The following is a 21,597-nucleotide window of genomic DNA, read 5'->3' on the forward strand; positions in this document are numbered from 1 at the left end:
GTACAAAGCAAAATGTAGAACACAAGGCTGGTTTTTACCAGGCTAGCATAATTGGAAACCAACCAAGTCTGACTGGAAAGGTGAGTAATAACCAGGGCAGCAGCTCCATGGTAATTCTATTGGAGCTGCAAAGGTCCACATCTCAGGTGGGAGAAGCTTTTTACAAGGAAAATATTGGCCGTGCTCCTCACAAATCTCACATTTATGGAAGGGTGGCAAAAAAAAAAAGTTTTATCTTATGTAAATGAGGAAACCAGAAAATAGAAAAGGTTTAACAAGTTTTCAGTTACCTCTAAGAACAAGGAAGTCATGAGAAACCCAAAAGTGAAGCAGTTGGTGAAGAATATATATAAACACAAAGCACTTTTGTTACAACAGAAGAACAGAGTTCGTATACAGCTTTTGTTTCTCATAAATTAGTTTTAAAGTTAAATCACAACCACATAGAGGGAATTAGAAGAATTAGAAGTTGATGCAAAGAAGCTTGTAAGAGTGAAAAGAAGGAGAAATCATTTCAGAAGAAGATAGAAACATTATTTGAAACTATATGAAAAAAATTAAACAAGGATGGTGGTGTGGCAAAAAAAAACCTGAAGATTTAACTCCTCCTTTAAAACATCCAATATTCTAATTATCTACCAGAAAGCTGCCCAAATACAGAGAACAAGACAAAACAGCAGCAAAGTAATAAGGAGAAGGACAAAGCAAAAGACGAACGCTGTGTTGTTGCCAGTTGCTGCTGGTACTTCGCTTCCTCTTAGTCAGACCTGATCTCTTGACAGATAATGCTATCATAGCATTTTCAGTCCACTCTCTCTGGGGCTCGGAAATTTCCAGCAGCCCCCAGCCAGACTCTCATAAATTACCAGCAGCATCCTGAGAAACACTGATAGCCATCAAATTCCAGCAAATTACAACCTGCTAACAGAATAATCCTGGCAAATAAAACCAACAGTCCACCAGTCACATAACAGTAAATTACCACTGTGTTCGCAGTAAAATACTGTCAAATTTACAACCCAGAAAATGCTGATACTTTACCTCCATATTCATGCAGTACAGGAGGCAATTTGAAACTTTTAGCTCATCATCTACCCATCACACAAGACCATATCACTTCACTGCTGCATAAACTGAAAATGATACCTATGCTTGTGAATTTAATTTATATAAGTTTATGAAAAGAAGGAAAAAATGTATTAAAAAGTTCTCTCAGTGTTTGTGTAGAACTTCCACAAATAAATTACAAGTCTGTGTTTTGTCTCCATCGCCTTACCTATACACCGTGGCAGTGTGTTGCTCCACACTCTCCTGCCACCTCCGAGACAAGTGATCTTACTGTCTCCCTCAAGTCTGTAGCCGTGGAAACAAGAGAAGGCAAGCGAGTCGCCGACTCCAAATCGAAATCCCATCCTCCTGCTGAATGCCGGCACACCGGGATCCTCACAGGGCTCCAAGTCGTACTCTGAACATGCAGGCAAGAAAGATAATATGACTGAGGAGCGAATGGAAAAAGGTTGAATATATTTAACCTCACTAAGGCTTCAAGAAAATTGAATAAGTCTTTATTTGATGGATTACATTGGTTAAGAGGAGCAGTCATAAATATAAAGTCTGCTGACGTTTTAACAAAGATGACAATTTTAATCAAACACCAAATAGTTGGTTTTGACATAACATAAATGACCTCTTCTATAAAAAAAAATGACTTAGAAACTTAGAGAAGTATTTTATAATTTACTGATGTGCACAGGACGAAAAGTGGGATTTTCGACAGCTATTGACACCTAGTTCTGCCGTGCGCATGGAGATTGAGGGCTATCGGCAAGAGGTTTTTGTCAGAGTGGAAAATTGTAGAGCACTGCCAAGAATGGCCAAAAACGCTGTGTGTCCGCGTTCCCCTATCACCCCCCTCCCCTTGGGCATGGGAGAGGTTTTCGTATTTAAATGAAGTTGCTGAGAGCCACGCAAATGCAAATCAACTGTTGAGCACCGGCCTTTTGACTCTCATTCCTGTTGGAGCTAAACCATTTTACCTTCTGTTCACCTGTTTCTAGACCCAGGACCTGGCCAAAACCCCTCAGTGTTATTGAGAAATAATGAGATTTAAGTACAAAACAGGCATTAATGCTGAAAATGTTCTAAAGTTACAAAGTCACAGAAATGGAACAAATTTAGTGTGACATTCACCATCCAGCACTGAACACACTTAGCTCAACTTAGGGATATAACCTTAACACTTAAGTGTTCATATCAAAGTACAATTTTCAGGGTAAATCTGATGATATATTGTCAACATTGCATGTCTGTCGAGCTCATCCAAGATTGTGTGGTGGAATGCAGACAGAGCCACCGCTGTACACATTTTCAAGAGAAGTGTTTCTGCCAACGTGAAAACACTGAGCTCGTGAAAACACTGAGCTCTGGAAAAAATTTCACCTAACTAACAAATAATTTAGTCATTTCAGCAACCTTGGTTTACCATTTCTTTTCTAGGGTATACTGCATGTTTAATAACAAAGGCCAAATGTGTAATTAGCATTAAATATATGTATATATATAATATAGCTTGGTTGACAGTCTACTATAATCTCTACTGTATATGTGCAGTTCTTTTCATCACAGATCAGACATCTATAGAGAGAGAAAAACAGCTTTTGTTGTCATTCCTTCAGAGGAACTTTTACGGTTGGAAACAAATTTCTTGGATAAACTAAAATCATCTAAATAGTATTTGACTTGAAACTATTTCGATTGATGTCAAAAGAAATGTGTGCACAGTACCAAAAAAGTCATAAAAAGTTTAACAATAATTTTTCATGTTAAATAGAACTGCTACATCAAGAAACATTTTCACTGATTTCAAATAAATCTGGGTCAGTGTGAATAACTCTTTACTGCTTTTCTTGCATTCGTACCTGAAAAAGTTATATTAAATCCTTCGTAACTCATGGAGAAATCTGATATAAATCGCAGCTGCACACTGAAGTTTCCGTAGAGTCCAGCTTTGACGCTTGGTGGAAGCACTGAGCCGGTGAGTCGAGCCACCGGAGCCTGGAAGTTGCCATCTTCAATGATGGACAGGTAGTCATGGTTCTCCTCTAGGTGGAAAGTATGGAAAACCAGATGGACCCCTGGATAAACGGGTGGAAGATTGGGTGAATAGATGGGTAGATGGATAAAAGAAAGCAAAATTAGACAAGGAGAATCAAACTAATCCGAATAAACAGGAAATACAACAGAAACAAAAGTGGTTGCAGTAAACATGTCCCCTCATGTACAAGAGTAGTAGTCTGCAGTTTTGTAAGCAGGTACATGTTCTCTAACCATTCACATAACAATTACAAGAGTAATTTCCAAAGCACAGTTTGTGCTTTCATTATGTCCATGCATTTGTGTTTGTACCTTTTCCATGAGACACCTCTATAGTCCAGGTGCAGTTCAGAGAATTGGGGTAAAAATCAGGAAAGCCAGGAGATAGAATTGTTCCTGTTTTACCAAAAACATAGCCTCCACACAGCGCTAAAGTTAAAAAAAAAGAAAAAGAAAACAGAAAAGATTGGAATCAAAAAGGAGAATATGTAATATTTATTATATTACAAAGACACAACAAACTGTGAGCTATAACACAAAGTCCAGAGATCTTAAGAAATTCACAGATATGCCTGCTTCTTTACACTACACAGAACAAGAACAATGTGCCCTACAGTGTGTTTTTACTTAGGTTTCAGGTTTACCACATAAAAACAGTTTTTACTCAATTAATCAATCGCACATGTATTTTACTGTGATTGGTGGAAAACCTTACCTTCATGAAAAAATAAAATAAAATACCAGAGAGTTGCATAGTAAGACCAAATGTTAAAAGAACTTAATAGTATTATGTTGGACCCTCTTTTTCCTTCAAATATGCATTAACTCTCTGTGGCACAACAAGGTATTTTAATTATTCTTTAGACATTTTAATCCATATTGACACAAACGCCTAATGCATCACAACATTTCCAGGATGCAAATCTCCTGTTCATCACATGCACACTCTCATCTTTTGAGTTGTAAATAGTAGAAAGGAAGACTAAGAATGCCTTTCAAATCTGTTATTCTCTAATCTTGGTGTGCATCTGTGAATTGTAGACTCGGATACTCGTTCTTTGGCTACATGAATGTGGTCAGCTGATGAGCTACTGCTGTAGCTCATGCGCATCCAGGTTTGACAACCACTACAATAAGAGTCTCTAACATAACATATTTTTTTGGTTGTGGTCACTAAGCACAATATCCGACTTTTGAGGCATTCAGTTTTTTACACTTCAACACACAGGTCAGAAATACCGCCAAAAAAATCCTTTATAAGCTGCAGAACTTGTGTGGTATATATTTTTGAAAATGTCCTTGAGGTTTGGTTTATGTTGGACAAACAGAAAGAGCTTCGCAGACTTTTATGAGACCACAAATCCACCTTATGTACAGCAAATATGAATTGCCTGGCACCATGTAAAGGCCAAAGTATATATAGTTCTGCATCACTGGTCAGGTTTTGGGGGACATTACGAAAATCTCAGCTTTTTTAGTAGCCAAATGGGTGATTTGTTTTTTTTTGTTGTTGTTGTTGTTTTTTTTGAGTTAGCTTTTGAATATTTGATCTTGTCAATGGTTTTAATTAACGATCCGTTTGAAGTGTTTAGTGTTCATCTTTCTTTCATTTTGTTAAGTGTTGTTGATGTGGACAGTGAATAATGTGGTGAGCGCCACTCTTTGTTGGGTGGCCAGTTTCCTTGTAATTAGATTTAATCATGTCTGCAATATCATCAGTTATTCATGTCTGCCTCTACGCCTGCACAATAAAAACTGACAATCAGTGAGGTCCAGGTCAGATTGCATGTCCTTCAACTGTGAAGCTGCTGGGGTTAGCAAACGGTTGCTGTAACACACATCAAAGATGGCATTACAAGTAACTTGGTTGTAACGAGTGGTTAATTAAGCAACTGTTGCTGTTCTTTCGTCTGGAACAAGTCTACCCATTATCCTCTGACATTACCAAGCCATTTTCATCTACACATCTGCTGCTCATTAGATGGTTTCAATCTTTTTCAGATGGTTCCTTGTGAACCCGTGAGATGGCTGTTGGAAAACTCCCAGTAGATCTACAGTTTCTGACAGACTCAGATAGCAGGTGTACCTGACCGATATGCCAAACTACAAAAGAGAATGCTGAAATCCTGAGTGAAGTCTTAGCTCTTTCCTTAAAATATATACATTTCTTCTACAAAAATGATGCAGGTTACCTCAGGATATAACCCAACATTGTATAGATGGGGAGAAAAGTCTCTTTCAGGATTTCAGTTCTGTACGCAGTTTGGGTCACACTGAAAGGCTTAAATTGTCTAAACAAAAAACGGTTATTGAATAAAATACAATGAATCACTATAACTGATCTTAACAGCTTGTTTGTTTTATGGGGGAACTATATCTTTTTTGTGAGTGTACAAAAAGTGTGATAGATGCAGCAATTACACAGAGCTACATCCAAGCTCTGTGTAATTGCTGCATTACACAGCAGCAAGAATGAGACAAATACCAAGTTCAGTTGTAACAGAGTGAGATTGTTTGTTTTATGATACACCAAAGTCAACCTTTAGTTCCACTTTGATTTTGCTGGAGAGCATATTTTATTGTAAATTCTCAACTATTATTATTTATTTTATATTATTATTATTTATTTTATATATATATATATATATATATATATATATATATAAGTGCTTATCAGGAGATATAAGGTATATAACATATTTATTTTTGCCTAGCCCTATTGCAAGTACATTTATATTGCAGAATTAAATGGGAGGGTATTTATATCAACCACAGAGACCTATTTATTACATTTTGTATGGAGCAATCCTACTGCCAACAGTATCTTCATCATGTTCTATTACTAGGATAGGACATCAATTTTATGTCTGACTTGGAAGAAAGTGGCTGCACTAAAAGTGCCCACGTGTTGTACAACACTTCTGAGAAGACAAAGCATCTAAACAAGAGGCAATCTAATAAAAATGTTTTCAAAATACCATATTGGTTGAAAAATATTTCACTGCCTGGTTACATTAGTACAGAAAAAAATAATATTAACAGACCCTCATAATCATTCATTTTACCAAAACCTTTTAATCTGACAAAATCAAAGAGTGAAGTCTTATGACACTTAAGTGATGGGACACCATTATTTATCAAATTAGATTCAACTTTTAATACCTGAACAGGTAATTAGCTTCAATAAAATAGGCTAAGGGCTGCAGCGTCAAGAATTACACTGCTGTGCTTTTGGCAATTTTTCTACATCAACAGGTCTGCTGAGCTCAAGGCTGTGCATTAATTTCAGCTGCTCTTTATAGACTCCTCCGGTCATTAGTGAAGTGAGTGTACTGTGCCCCGTTTTTGAAGATCAGTGCAGTTCTGGAATCTCATTGCAGAGCCAAACCTTCCCACAGGTACTCTTTATAATTTGACTGGAGGCCAACATGTCCTGCAAAGAAAATTTACCCCCATCAGGGACTGAAACTGATTTATAAATGAAACAAAACTCATGCAGTACTCATATCGAACAGAAAGAAAAAAATACAATAGTAATATAAAAAGGGGATTAAGAGGCTTTAGAGACTGCTGAATCAATACATGTTTGCTTTTGTTTTTTTGTTTACTACTTTCCAATCAGTGCTTCTTAGTTTGATCTGGTTAAATTGGAGTTAATTAAACTGTTTCTGTTATGAATGGTGAAAGCTTGTTTTATTTTAGCTGGAAAGAAAAACAGACACAGGCAGACACCTACATTTTAGATTCTAGAAGATTTTACAGCTATGGGTCAGTTAGCAGTGTGAAGGTATGCAGAGGTTTTAAAAGGTCAAGGTTTCCAAACCACTTTAACTTTATTTCTTTTACTGAAATAGCCAGAAAAGTGCCATGAATTAGACTTTTTACGTGCTGTATAAAGGATATATCATCTCCTTTTCACGTGTTGCTTTCCAGTGCTGGTCAGGTGGCTGACACATGGCTACTATGGACAAAATATTCCATATGCTTGGACATATTTCCAAGTGCAAATAACACAGAAGACAAGCTCTGAAAATGAAGGAAGTGCTCCCCATTGTTCTCATTAACAAAAGTCCCTTTTAAGACTGTAGTTTTCAAGCTATGAATGTGCAGGTTAAAAAAACAGAGAGGGCTATGCAATTCTATTGGTTAATATCTCAAATTCATGTTATTTTTCAAAATGAAAGTTATCCATACCATGAGAATCGTATTGCAGTTTATTTGGATTCTAATTAATGAAAGTACAAAATTTAGTTTCTCTTAAACGTATGCTCTAGTACAGTGTTGAAAACTCGGACTGGGTTGCTCCTCCATAAACAACTGAATAAATGTGCCATGCCATGGAGGAACGTGCTGAGGAGAGGTTAAGAAACCTGTTTGGTTTTAGTAGAGGCCTTCAGCTCACTTGTATTGTTGGATCTGGTGACTCTCATATTCCTCTTGTCAATATTATAAAATTACCTACAGGGATAAGATCTGATGTATTTGTTTGACAATCAAACAGTGTTACCATGTGATTAAATCAGGTGTTTGTGTCAAGTCCCTGCAAAAACTTAAATCAATATCTTTATAAAGCTAAAAACTGCATTTAAGATAACCAAGAGTCTGTGGCTCTTTGCTCTTTCTCTTGACTCTGGGACCTTGTCTTCCAAATGAAATGAAAAATTACTTTAATCTGAAATGAGAACATTAGAGCACCGAGCAACCATCCTGTTCTTTTTCTCCTTAGCCCAGCTGGATGTTACCTCAGCTTAAAAAGTGGCTTAAACTAAGAAATCTGACAGCTGTAGCCTGTGAGCTAGATGTCATTTTGTGGTAAGTTTTAAAGCAATGACTCAATTTGCAGGCCATGCCTTGTGAGTCTCTGCAAAAATCTTGAGCAGCCTTTGCTTCAAAGTCTGTTTTAAGGCTGTCGTTATACCTGTTGTCTGGTATACCTTTTTCCTTCCATTCATCTCTCTGTTATGTGCAGAGTTAACAACCAACATCTGACTTTGCAAGTGTCCACTGGGCAACTGTCAAGTCAACACTCTTTTCCATGATTGTGTAAAGCACCATAAGGGCGTCACACATCATATTTTTTTTCTCTAGTCTTCTACAATGTTCAAAGTTTCCAGGAAACTTAAATTGATTTTAGATCTCCATTATCTGTAACCCATAAAAATAGTGTGAAATAGAATAGAACAGAATGAAAAGCTTGAACGATATCGCTGTGTTTAATGAAATTATACAAAATTGTAGTTTCACATTTTGAAATAATTTGCTAAAATATTTCATTTATTCATGAGATGGACTTGTATGTCTTCTAGCTAAGTGTTACTGATATATTTGATTTTTTTTTTTTTAAGAACAAAACATAAAGTTTACAAAGCAACTCTCCAAGTTTTCAACTACACTTTTAGAGATAAGAGGATATTTGTGTTCACCCCTTCCACTGGCTTTCTCTCTTTCTCTGCATCTCGCCCTAAAATCTATTGCATATCTTATTTCAAAAAGACCTGAGTGCCGGTGTCAGATGAGGCCTGCTCTCTTTCTTTCTGATCAGTAGGCTTGTGTAGTTTGGTAATCACTGCAAGTTTTTTTTTTTTTTATACTCTCTAATCAGACCTCAGAAAAAAAGAAAAAACAAAACTGGGACACTATCTAAATGATTATTGTAGAAAACGGCTGAAGTGTGCATTTTTCTCCTGTGTATGTATGTGAAGCTCCTTATAGGACTTTGGCTGTGTGAATGATCTGTGTGGGTGAAGCAGAAGATGGATCATGAAATAAGTAAATAAATAAATAAGTAAATAAATAAATAAAAGAAAGAAAAAGAAAGAAAGAAGCTCAGAGTTCTACCACAATGCATAAAAAGAGTAAAAGATGATTCATGCCTAACAAGAATTCAAGAAGCAGTAACGCATTCTGGAAGAAAAGTCACAAATGAACCTTGTTTTCAGAGAAAAGAGAGGGGGGTATTTAAAGATATTGTTATATAATGCTGTCATTTCTTTTGCCAAATGTTCTGCTTTGTTTAATTAACTCGCTCTCTCAGGGACTGTGTTGACATATTATTTAATTGAAACGGGAAAAAAAAGATGACTTTGGTCACTTTTAACAAGTTATTGTCTTGCTACCAACTACAAACCTTTAAAATGTCACAGCACTCTTTCAGTGCTCTCCCTGGCACAAAAAAAGAGCAGCCCCTGTTCTGTATTATCTATTTGGCAATTTAGCTGACCTTCAGGAACAAGATGAGCAGTTTTGATTTAGTGGACTTTGTGGGACCACTGAAAGTGGAGAGTGGGTAAATGCTTATGGGGAGTGTACTTCTTTCTCTGACCACGTTGTCTAAAGTTCAGAGTGGCGGTATTAAGCGGTTACTTTGCCTCCATGACTTTTCTCCCACACAAAAGCACTGATTTTAATGAGTGTGTGAGCTGCTACAGAATGTCTACAGATCCCCTCCTTGTCTCTGCAGTTTTTTCCTGAGTAGAAAAGGAGCTTTGAAATTGTAATTGCCTCCTTGAAGTTTAGGACATAAAGTTCCAGTTTAAGATATAAAGACAACTTGAATAAGTGCAAGACACTTGCACTTATTTGCAATCAAATGATGATTTAGCTTAATAATGGAAATCACTTTTCCAAAACAACTTTACCTTATGTGAAAAAGTGACTGCCCCTTCAACACAACTGTTTTCCCATCTCTTGCCGTCTCCTTGCTTGTCATTACTGGCATTTCTACATCCCTGAGCAGGTCCACTCTTTTCTGCAGAATTGTTTTAATTCGGCCACATTAGACGGTTTTCAAGCATGAATAGCTCTTTTAAGGTTATGCCGCAGCATCTCAATTGGATTTATGTCCAGACTTTAATGAGGTCATTTCAAAACCTTGACTTTTTTTTATTTTTTTAGCCATTCCAAGGTGGACTTGCTGATGTGCTTCAGGTCTGTATCTTGCTGCATTACGCCACTGTGCTTGCACTTTGAGTCCCAAAGTGGAAAGCCTATTGAAGACTTTCTAGGAATAAGCAGATTTCTTGATTTTGATAATGATGGCAAGATTTCCAGGTCATGAAGCAGCAGAGAAGCCCCAGGCCATCTCACTACTATCTCCATGTCTGACTGTCTTTCTTATTGCTGAAACATGAATACTGACCTGGAGGCAGGTAAGGTCTCCGGTGCATTAGTTGTTGCCCTGGGTTCTTTTGTGACCTCTCTGATGAATCATTTAGTCATTGGGATTAACTTCTGCTTATGTTCCCAATTGTTCCATGTTCCAGGGGAACTTAGCTGTCTGAAAAATCACTGAAAGTGTACAGTATGTGTCACATAACTTCAGCAAACTATTTCTCATTGGGAAATTTTGACTTGAACTCCTTCGCCCTAATAGAATTAATTTGAAAACTGAGTTGTATCTAGACAGGTTCTTTTGTGTGATAATAAAACTTGTTTGAGAAAACTGTGAGACAGCAAAGCAAAAACAGAAGACCAGTTAGGGGGGACGGCTAATTTTGGCTTGCAACACTGGCACATTGCACAGTCCCATAAAAAAAAAAACATACTGCATGAACAAATGCAAATGTTTCTTCCAGTTTTTTTCTATTTTATTAAAACAGAGATAATTAAATAATAATATATATATATATATATATATATATATATATATATATATATATATATATATATATATATATATATATATAGAGAGAGAGAGAGAGAGAAATGTGACGTGTTTAAAATATTGTGCACTTCCCCACAGGCAAACTATGACATATCACACTTGAGTCAAGGCTCAGTGCTGTTTTATAAAAGTGTCATTCAGAAATGATGTATCCTGTCATATGACATCCGTCTGGTGACATGGAATGCTTGTTGAAACAAACTGAAAATGTCACAGCGGTCGTTTAACAAAATGTTCACATGATACAGAAGATAGTGTGAGGCAGAGAGGCTCGATGTAAAAATCGCTCCAAAGTAGAGACATCCTGACTTTAGTTTTCAAATTGGATTCTTTCCGATTGGGAGATGAAATCGAACTTGCCGGATTCATCTCAAGTAATAACATGAACTGTTATTACTGGAGGGCGAAGATGGTGAATGCCCACCGAGCATCTGTTTCTGCAGTGCTTGTTGAGTTTTTGTAATTTCACTGAACTTAAGTTATTACAGGAATCTTTTTTTAAGGGAGTAAGGACTGATCGCACAATCAACAGTCCAGCCGTCAGTTGCAAACAGTGAGAAAAGGAAGAAGACGAGGTTGTCATAGTAGGGTATCTCACTTCCTTTTAAAACACACTGCCTCATCTTATTTCCTCTGAGTTCCTCGCTTCTGGTTTAATTTTCAAAAGGAGATAGAAAACTGTGAACCACACTAATGTGACGTGTTTTGGTATGACTTTTTGAACATGTTTACAAAATTTCATATGTGAACTTTTGTAATAATTATTTTTGTTTTATTTTATAATGGATTTTTGATTATTTTTATTTTTTTACTATTGAAATGTGATGGACAATAAGGGTTATTACTGTGTAATTAAAACAAGCAAAGAGGTTCCAGGGTAAATATGCTGTTCTCAAAATATTTACCTCAACACAAGATGACTATTTTGAAGCTGAGTCAGAGTCGTAGATGACCCTGATGTTACTGCAGCAACCGTCACTCCGTGCTCCGTATTACTATAAATAAAACATCACCACAAGCAACTGAGCTGGAATAGGATGGTGGAGAGTTTCCTTGATGCTTTTAATTAGTTTTATTTTGTAGAGTAATAAAAAGTATTATACGTTTTAGATTATTCTTAAGCAGAAAGTTTTATAACGTTTGTCAGCAAGTAGGAGAAAAGCTACGTGGATTTGAATATGCTAAGCAAGGAACTACCTTTTCCTACATTTGCATACACTCTATAAGTCTGTTCAACTGACTAAAATTGCTCCAAAGTGTAAAGGTCAGCATTAATGTATGTGCTAGTTACTAATGCTGTGCAGCCAGTAATATCAGATCATGTCACTTCCTTGCCCTGGAAAAAGAAACACCCCATTTTGGGTGGAAACAGACTGTAAAATCGCAGAATCACCTCTGACTGGGAGAAACCCATCAGAATAAAATTTCTAAGTCATTGGGTGATGCTGCAGTGAAGAAAACAGCAATGCCACCCAATGTGAAATTAGTACACAAAGTCTACTAAATTGGAATAACTTAATAACTGAAAAGAAACAGTCGTTTCATCTCATTCTTGGTACAAGAGCTGAGAGCAGGAGAAATTATTCAGTGAGCTTTTAACAAACTGTGGAAAAACTCACGAAGATCCAATTTACTAACATCAATTCACTAAGATCAACTGGATCTTAGTGAAGAAGAGAGGATGAACTATAAATTCTCCTCATTCCTGACCTGTTCGTTTGGTAAAGACAGGCGCACAGCAGGTCTCTGTTCCCCTTCCCCACATCAAAACACACTATGGTCTTTGAAAATGCAAAATATGATGCTCTGATTGTAATTTTCATAAACATATAAGAATAGTGGTCTTACATTTAAATCTGGGAAACTTGCATCAGTACAGAGAGACCGATTTGCATATATTTAGGTACCCTAAACAACCTAAAGTACCGTTGTGAAATTTCCCCAGAGTTTATTTTAAATAAACCATAGATGTTTTCAATTTCCTTGCATACCATTAAGAACAGCTTTAAGGACATTAATCCTTTTTTTACACCCCAGCCCTGAAGTGAACAAGTGAGATACAAGGGATTATCCTACACAAATCCTGGTCGTTCACGTCCCCATCTTTTTTAGGGTTGTCAAACACGATGTGCAGTCACAAAACTGGAAGAATAACAGGCAAGTGTCTAAGAGCATGTTTGTTTTTACAGCCATTAGGTACAGCTGAATGAAACCATTAAAAAAAATTACTTTGCAAGTAAGGAAATTTGTGTTGATTGACTATTTCTTTGTTGTATCAATGTATCTTGGCAGTAAATAATATACCATTGCAAACCCTCTTCATATTCCTCTTAACTTATGCTAATTTTGTAAAGAAAATCCATTTGTTGAGAAGCTGAGCTGTGAATGTAGGTGGCTCTCATGAAAAGCCTTTCAAGCTTGTTTTTTATTGCAAAATGTCGCAAAATCTCCATTGAAACCACCTGAAAGTAACAAACAACATGGAAACGTGTCTAACTGGGATTGCATATGATGGTCTTCCTCTCATTTCCTTCCTTTCAACATGTTGATTAGATGTACATTTTCACTTCAGCAATATCAACTGAAAGAGAAATCCGGTTAGCATTCTACATTTAGCATCAGCTAAAGATCCATCCACACAAGCACAACTATGACTTTACATTCACTAACAGCCAAGATCAGTTTAAAAACCACAAGTTAATCTCATGAAAACTACACAAAGAAAGTCTTGCCTGACTGAGCTTAGAACAAGAGTCCAGTGGGGTTATGAAAAAACAGGGTTACTTCGGCATCCCTCCTTTTGTACTGACAAACATAAAGGTTGCAAAATGGCACTGGTAGTTTTTTTTTAAGGGTTATATTAAGCAAGTTGTAAATGTAGTTTTTAAACTCTTTAAAATCTTTTTTTTTTTTCAATAAGTTTGGGGTTAAAAGAAACAAGATGACCACACTGACCTGCTGTGCCAATGCGTATACATTTTGTAATTTGGTTTGGTTCTCTTTACAAAGGTGATGCGGCGTCCCTGACTTCACTATTTTCCGGATGACCACATTTCCACAGTGTTACAATTGAAGAAATGAAAGTTTTCACAGCTCTGAACGAACAGAGCCGAAATGAAAGAAAAGAAAGATTCTAACCATCGCAGCTGGGAAGAGCATGACTCCACTGGTGACTCTGCTCACAAACAATTGGCTCCTGATCACTGAGTGTGTATCCAGGGTTGCATGCAAATGAGACGTGGGAGCCAATGGAAAAGCTACTGCCATGGCGACGGCCGTTGACTGGGATACCGGGATCGAGGCATGAGTCTGACTCCATCCTCACACCTGAAAACCACATGGCACGAGCACAAACAGGATAGAGTCAAGAGGGTGAGTGGATGAGTGCCTGCAAAAAAAACAAAAAAAAAAACACCTCCATCAGTTATTCCATCGGTCTCACCTTCATATCTGATGCTGAAACCAGCTGAGGACCGGCTGTTGTCAGTGGTGAACAACAGGAACAGGAAGTTGGATGTGGAAATCAGGAAATGAGGCGCTTGGGTGCCGTGGTATTCACCAATCAGCGGGGAGGAGGCTGACGGGCCGTCTCTGATCTCCAGTGTGTCATAGTTTACCTCCGTCTGGAACCTTAACAAATAAGCAAGAAGTACGCACACACTAAATCAGACAACCATAAAGGTACATGACGGGAATAGCGACTATCTAATTAATTGTTTAACAGAAAATTGGACTGCAGTGCTGTCAAAAGATGAGTTAGTTGCGCAAGAATATGCTAATAACTTCACTTGCAGCACAGTAAACTAATTCAAATTTAAGAGCTTACTCATGCACTACCTAAACATTTGATTAAAAGCACAACTGCTTAACAATTTGTCAGATTATAGCCTCTTGTTGTTGTTTTAACCGATGCTAAATTGGTATGGGCGGCTCAACGCCGAGCACTGGTTTATCAGTCGCCGATGCATCATATGACGCTTCTGAACCAATTAGCATTTTTGCTGTTGTTTTTGTCAACTTAAGCTAAATTTCTGATAACTTACATAGTCAAATGAGACACAGTCAAATGTGTCATGGTAAGCAGACAATCAAATATTTGTATGACCTTTAAAAGTAGTCTTGAGCATTTCAGGTTTTCTGGATTTTATTTATTAATTTATTTATTTTAAGTTCTAATTAGCATCTGTAGTGAAAAAAAAAAATCAAAAACTTAACCTTATGATGCAAAGTTCTTGTATTCAAATCCAACACCCATAATTGCATATCTATTGTTACTATTCTGATTCTGTTTAGCAACCCACAACATGAAGATTAAGTTTATATACTTTAGATCAACATTTAGCACCATCTACTTCATAGAATCAAACATGGAGACCCAACATTTATTTTTTTTAGTTCTTTTTTTCCTCTTTTTGTTCTTTCCTTTGGTTTGTTGTTTTGTTTGTATTTCCTTCTAATTCACGTAAAGCACTTTGAATTGCCTTGTTGCTGAAAATGTTCTATATCAATAAACTTACCTAACTCTAGTTCACCAAATCATAGACTCCCCACACCTCCCCAAAATATTAAACCGTTTGTACTGCACACCAAAACAACTAAATCAGTCCATTTAGGACCAATACTTATGCTGCTTAGTAACTCATTAATCAAGTAGAAACTGATTTCTCATGTCGGCAATCAAATGCATGTTAGCTGAAAACTAATCAGGCCTTGAGAGCCAGTCATCCATCATAACAATATCTGACCACCTCAGTGAAAAATGAACTAGCCTTTGCCACGGACATGTGCATTACTTCGCAAATGAAATGCCTCGCAGGTGATGAAGATGACTTGAATTTTACGTCACGTCCCAAAAAGACAAATTTCAGCCATAGCGGGTTCAAGCTTGAGCACATTTTTCCATGGCTTGTTTCCAAGAAAAATGTGTGCAAACAACAAACATTAATCATGTGCTGCAGTAACTCACAAACTTTATTTATCCGTATCTGACGCTGTAATTTAAAAAGACCTCAGTAAAGATTAAGCAACTTAATTATATACAACCTAAGCAACCAAAACATACCAACCACAGAAGCCACATTAAACCTGCAGGCAAAAGTGGTAAACCATGCTTCTGTAAGCAAATTATTAAATAACTTACTTGTCAAAGTGTATTTTTACAGCATGGTCTTTCTGTGCCTCGATGACCCACTGGCAGTTGAGAGAATCTTTATAAAAGGAAGGCCAACCAGGAGACAGTACAACACCGGCAGGGGCTGTGAGATGGCCTCCGCAGGGAGCTGGAGGAAGATGGAGACAAATACACGTAGAGAGATGCACACGACGACGACGATGAATAATATAATTAATCATTTTTGCCTTGTACAAGAACCAAGATTGCATTTCATTAAGTTTGAAGATTTATCATCTGCTCAATTTATTTTAGCATTCTAATCCTTTTTGAACGTCTGCAATTTGCACAAAAATGTTTAGATCTGAAATTATGCTGAGCCAATCTTCTGGTAAAGTAAACAAATCCAACTTTCGCCTGTTTGAAAAACGCTTTAAATAATTAGAATATGCTAATTTATAGGAGAATTCAGGCATATTTAAGTGTCAAATTATGCCAGAAAAATGTATCCTTAGATCTGTGCAACTCATAAAGCAGCAGGCAGACACTAGATTATAGATCAGAACACCTCTTTAATGAATTATTAGAATTCAAAAAGAGTAAAGTTTGGTGTGGGCTTTAGATCAGTATGTTAATTATTTTTAAAATTTAAATGTTAAGTCACCTGCTTTAAAATCACTCATAGAGTCACGACTTTGGGGAGAAAGGGGACAAGAAAAATCTTTTAAATGTTATCTTTTAACTTTTATATGATATATTAGCTGTAAACAGTGACATGTTGCCAACATGTTCCACTCCTCCTGGGTTAAAACACTGTATCCCTACCAGTTGCCCTCTTAAATCTGGACTTTCAGCAAGTCAGTGACTTTTTTAAACTCTAAAGAGCTGGGCATCAGAACTTTGTAGATTCATGAGGAAATGAGTAAAGATACATAGTATGCAAATATGTTTCTCATCCAACAGAACGCTCCTCCCTCCCCACCCTACATACTTAATGAGATGATGAACCGCTTTAATTTGCTTATCTTCACCGTCTAATTTATCAGCAGGCAAAGTTTAATAATGTCATTTAGACAATATAATTAACAAGCAAGAGACAAATAGAAAAATAACCATCAGTGCGTGGAATGATGCGAATTACTCTCAAAATCTCTTCAAATAATAGAACGTTCAGAGTTCCTCTGTCATTACACCAACATGTTGGCCTATTTGCAATGATATGAACACCTGCCTGAATTTATATAGGCTTATATGAATATATACTCGCATAACTGGAGGCAGCGTTTATAAATAAGCAGCCTAAATAAGTGTGGAGAGGCCAAAAGCAATTAAAAAAAAATTAATTTACACTCCTGTTGAAGTGAAGAAAGGCCTTTTACTTAAACTATTTGATACGTTGCTGTGTTTTAGTCTGGTGAAATAATTATCACCATTTACTCAGACATACGGAGAAGAAATTGCAAGTTTGTTTATGTTCACCTTCACATCGAGGAACAGCGGCAGACCAAACGACGTTCCCATCCTGAATGATGCAAGTGACCTGATCCGACCCCTGGGAAAAAAATTACTTTTTGAAAAAATATGCAGCTGACAGGAAAATTGATTTTTTACTCAAGAAAAATGGGGCCGGGGGGCAAAGGAATCTGAAGTAGTAAGATATCTTTTTTTTTTTTTTTTTTTTTTTACCTGTGTCCTAATGAATCCTTGATCACAGCGAAAAGCCACCGAACTGCCCAGCTGAAACTGGTCACCATACCTTTGTCCGTTGACTGGAACACCAGGGTCATGACATTCATTCTGACCAAATGCTAAGAGGGGGCCACACCAAAAGAAAAGTTGATGTAAAAAGCAGCTTACTTCCAACGCAATTAACTTCTTCTAACAGATTACACTGGGTGTAAATAGATATAGAGAAAATGCAATAGACACCTAACGCGTTTTAAATTCAGGATGTGCTGTATAAAAGTAGATCAAAAATATATCACATCTCTTAAATAGATTCCATCCTAAAATTGGTTTGAAACCACTGCTCTATGACTGCCAGTGGATGTGACATCTCCACTGGAACAAAATATAGGAATGAAATTATCTTTATGTGGATTCAATCCTGTCATGTTAGGCTTAAATTATCCACATTCTGGAGATTAACCTGATTCCAGGCAGAGCACATACCCAATGATTTGACATGTCTCAGGTTGATTAGCTGCTGATGGAGAGGAAATGAAGGCAGAATGAAAAAAAAAAAAAAACAGAGGAAAGAAGAGACAGAAGAAACTGAGCATGCAAATGTTGAGGATCTGCACATATTTGACATACTGCTAATATCATAGAATACATCTTTGAACAAGGAAGCTCTATAACTAAATATGTATAAAATATTCAAATGACCCAATTTAACTTCAGTGAGAAGTCAAGGGGACAAAAAGAGTGGCACCTCACAGCTCGTACCTAACAGGTCTAGGCACAGAGTGCCATTTTATAGCACAATCAAGTAACTGCGTTACCTTCAGTTGTTACAAAAATGCAGTATATGTATCAAACATGACTTTAAAGAAGTGTGCAAATTAAAACCTTGAAACTGTGCCTCTCTCCTTTTTAAGAGGCTCCTGCTCTTTCCACCCTCTGCCTTCAGCACATCATCACAACAATGTTTCTCCATTAAGCCTTTAACAATGATCTTAGGAGCATTGAAAAGTAGTTTATATAATAAGCTCAGCAGATGCGCAGTTCCACCAGGTGTTTGCTAATTGTTGCTGCCACTAGTCTGAAAGAGCTGAGTAAGGGAGTGTCATGGAGGATGGGTGATCTGCGTGGAAAAGGCAGCGCCGAGCGAGAGCAAGCGTTCAGGCACCGCCAACAGCAGCCGGAGGAGATTAAAGGAATCAAAGCAACACTCCAGGTATGTTTTTAAATGAGGCAATAACATTAAAACATGACGTAAAGCTCAAAAAAGTTTATTTTAAATAGCACCCTCCCTTTAAGATAAGGCTATAGTGAAATGAGTCTGGATAAAAACACAAAGTGAATTTAAAGGATTTAGGAGAAATGAGAAACACTTAACAGGATCACAACTTATTGAAAGTGACAATAAAAGATAACATCAAACTGACAGTGATTGTGTTGAATCTCCACGTTTCACACCAAAGGAACTTGAGGCATATGAGAATAGAATAATTTTTTTTTTTACTTTATCCACAAGCACATTTATAATAACTGAGGTTACTGATGTCTGGTATGGATTTGTGACATTAGGGCCACTGGAGCTGCATTCACTACTTTTTACCCACTGAAGCCATTTCTTTGACTTTACTTGATTATTCTCTATTTATTTGCTTGTTTTTAATGAAGAAATGTTCATGAAAACAGGATTTATTTTGTAGCAAAACTATACTTTGAATAGGACATCCATGGTATCAATTTAAACATGGCATTCACACACCACAAAGGAGTACCTTGCACTGAACATGAACAGGCGTAAATGTAGAAGAGCTTTAATTCACAGGGACTGAGCATGTGGCTATAAAAACCGCCGTAAGCAGTGTGTGACATCGTAGTATTTGATTTAAAAAAAACAAAACATTATTAATTCAAGCACTTACAGAAACACCCAAAGCAACTTCTGTTAAAACTAATACCAACATTAAAATGATGATAGCCCAAATTACTAAAACTGGAGAAAAAACAGCTTGTGTTAATTATTTCTACAGGTATTTAATTAAAAAGTCTAAAATTCCATGAAGGAAAAGCACAGGAATGGAAACGTCTTCCACGTCTACACATGCGGTGGTGTTCAACGACACAAAAATAAATAACACATGCATTAAGGTTACATGTGAGGGTGTCTTTTTGTTTTGTTTTGTTTTTTTTTATAAATATGCTAAAACAAAAGGAGCAATCATTGTTTCATTTGTCAAATGTCACCCCTAAAGGAAGAGCTGGAGACAAGGTCATTTATGGAGGCACTGTGTGAAATGGTGCAAAGCCGCATGGTAATCACAGAAAATGAATCAAAATCAGTCATGCAGGACTTGCTCAGCCTATTGCAGGTAAACACACAGGCTGCAGTAGTCAGTTTTAAAGTCGGGCTGAATGAAGCAGGCTTTAGTAAGACGATGATGATGGGTTTGAAGCAGAGCTAATCAAACTGCTAATCAAACTGATGGATAACGTCAGCAGTTAGTCACTGATGCGTCGTTCTGGCTTGGTTCATTGGAGTTTTACTGGATCCTAGAATCTTCATTCAAGGATTTAGACTTAATGTTAAGTACTTACAGCTTAACTTAAATAATCGAAAACTAAATTTTGATTTGCTCAACCCTATTCTACTCATGTGCCCCTAATCTTTTATAAAGGTTTATTCAATACTTTTATATGGGTTTACCTGCTGCAACTACAGATGACATCATTACAGTAGGGCATCTGAAATTAGTCTTGCTAAATGGTCTTTGCAAAACCATTCAAGGACTCAATTTGACTTATCCGTCACTTACAAATACAAGGTCAAGTTAGCTGACGTACATACGCTGCAAGAATTTACCGGAGCATATACATGACAAACTAATTGAAGGTCATGGTAAGAGACAAAAGAACAAACTAGAATAGAAAAATATAATTTCCAGCAATTTCTACTCATTCTATGAAAGCTTGCATGATTACCAGAAATTACTTTTAAATGTCTTTTGTCAAAAAAAAAAATTAACATTTTTATAACAAAAAGGAAAATAAAATCAACTTGATTATTGTTTAAGGAATATCCAGTTCAAATGTCTTGTCATTTTAATTTATGTATTCAAAGTAAATTGCTGTTAAAGTGTCCTGAAACAGCCAACATAAACTTATCAGGCAGTAACAGTGGTAATTATTGCTTTTATTGTGGAACGCTTCATGACAACTATGTCCAGTGACATTGTGATGATATTTCCCTGAACTGCTTGTAGAGCACACATCATTAAACAGACTGCTAGATAATGTTAAGCAGGTGTGCATTACGTACTTGTGTAGCTGATATTGAAGCCTTTCCCAGTATTGGAATGGTCAGACTGGAATTCCAGTCTCATAATATGTCCATTTGATGCAATTTGCGATGGAACGTCTTTTCCTGAGAAAGTCCCAAATGTTGTTGCCTCAGACAAACCTAAAAAAAAGAAAAGATTTACAGAGATGCACATTTAGACAAAATGCTCCTAGAGATATCAATAACCACATTAGACTCAAGCCAGCAGAACAAAGTGAAAAAAAGGATTTAATAGTTCTTTTTACTATTGCTAAAAAAAAAAAGAAGTCTAGCTTTGATGTGATGCTGTCCATTATATTAAAGTTTCCACATGTAGAGTAGCATGGCCACTGCTTTCCCATGCAATTCCGCTTGATTTTCATTTCTCTTCAGAGCTCTATCAGGGATTTCTCTCATTGAACTCAATACTTCTGGCTGAATTTCAAGCAGACGAATCAGAGAGATGAAAGGAGAAGAACGCCTCTTTTCTGTGCTCTATTAGAATTGTGGTCGGCCATGATTGTAGTTTAGAAACGGCAGTGGAAGAAGTAAACAAAGCCATTCAGTCCCTGTTGGCCATGTTTCCAAATGTTAATTTAACATTAACAATCGTCTTGTTTCGCTTGGCACTTTTCTCAGTGGAGAATGGCTGTTTATAGTGGACACAATTTTCAGTAAGCTTTATAGTGTCAAAATGGTATATTACATAACTGGTGCATTACATATGTCACACCTAAA

At 36.8% G+C, this 21,597-nt stretch overlaps 1 protein-coding gene across 2 annotated transcripts in view; it reads right to left on the reverse strand.

Moving 5' to 3' along the window:
• csmd1b (CUB and Sushi multiple domains 1b) overlaps positions 1 to 21,597 on the reverse strand; it is a 436,793-nt gene that overhangs the window by 142,195 nt on the left and 273,001 nt on the right. For both annotated transcript variants that reach the window (XM_088004350.1, XM_088004351.1), the window contains 9 exons: positions 20,860 to 21,000; positions 17,553 to 17,674; positions 17,346 to 17,418; positions 15,897 to 16,035; positions 14,199 to 14,386; positions 13,895 to 14,083; positions 3,406 to 3,522; positions 2,919 to 3,134; positions 1,277 to 1,465 (listed from right to left, as the gene is read on the reverse strand). In XM_088004350.1, coding sequence (XP_087860476.1) covers positions 1,277 to 1,465; positions 2,919 to 3,134; positions 3,406 to 3,522; positions 13,895 to 14,083; positions 14,199 to 14,386; positions 15,897 to 16,035; positions 17,346 to 17,418; positions 17,553 to 17,674; positions 20,860 to 21,000 — 1,374 coding nt within the window. The remainder of the gene's footprint in view (positions 1 to 1,276; positions 1,466 to 2,918; positions 3,135 to 3,405; positions 3,523 to 13,894; positions 14,084 to 14,198; positions 14,387 to 15,896; positions 16,036 to 17,345; positions 17,419 to 17,552; positions 17,675 to 20,859; positions 21,001 to 21,597) is intronic.

This window comes from Poecilia mexicana, unplaced genomic scaffold (genome assembly GCF_051168715.1).
Source record: "Poecilia mexicana isolate PSO_F unplaced genomic scaffold, ASM5116871v1 scaffold_3, whole genome shotgun sequence".
NCBI classification, from domain to species: domain Eukaryota; kingdom Metazoa; phylum Chordata; class Actinopteri; order Cyprinodontiformes; family Poeciliidae; genus Poecilia; species Poecilia mexicana.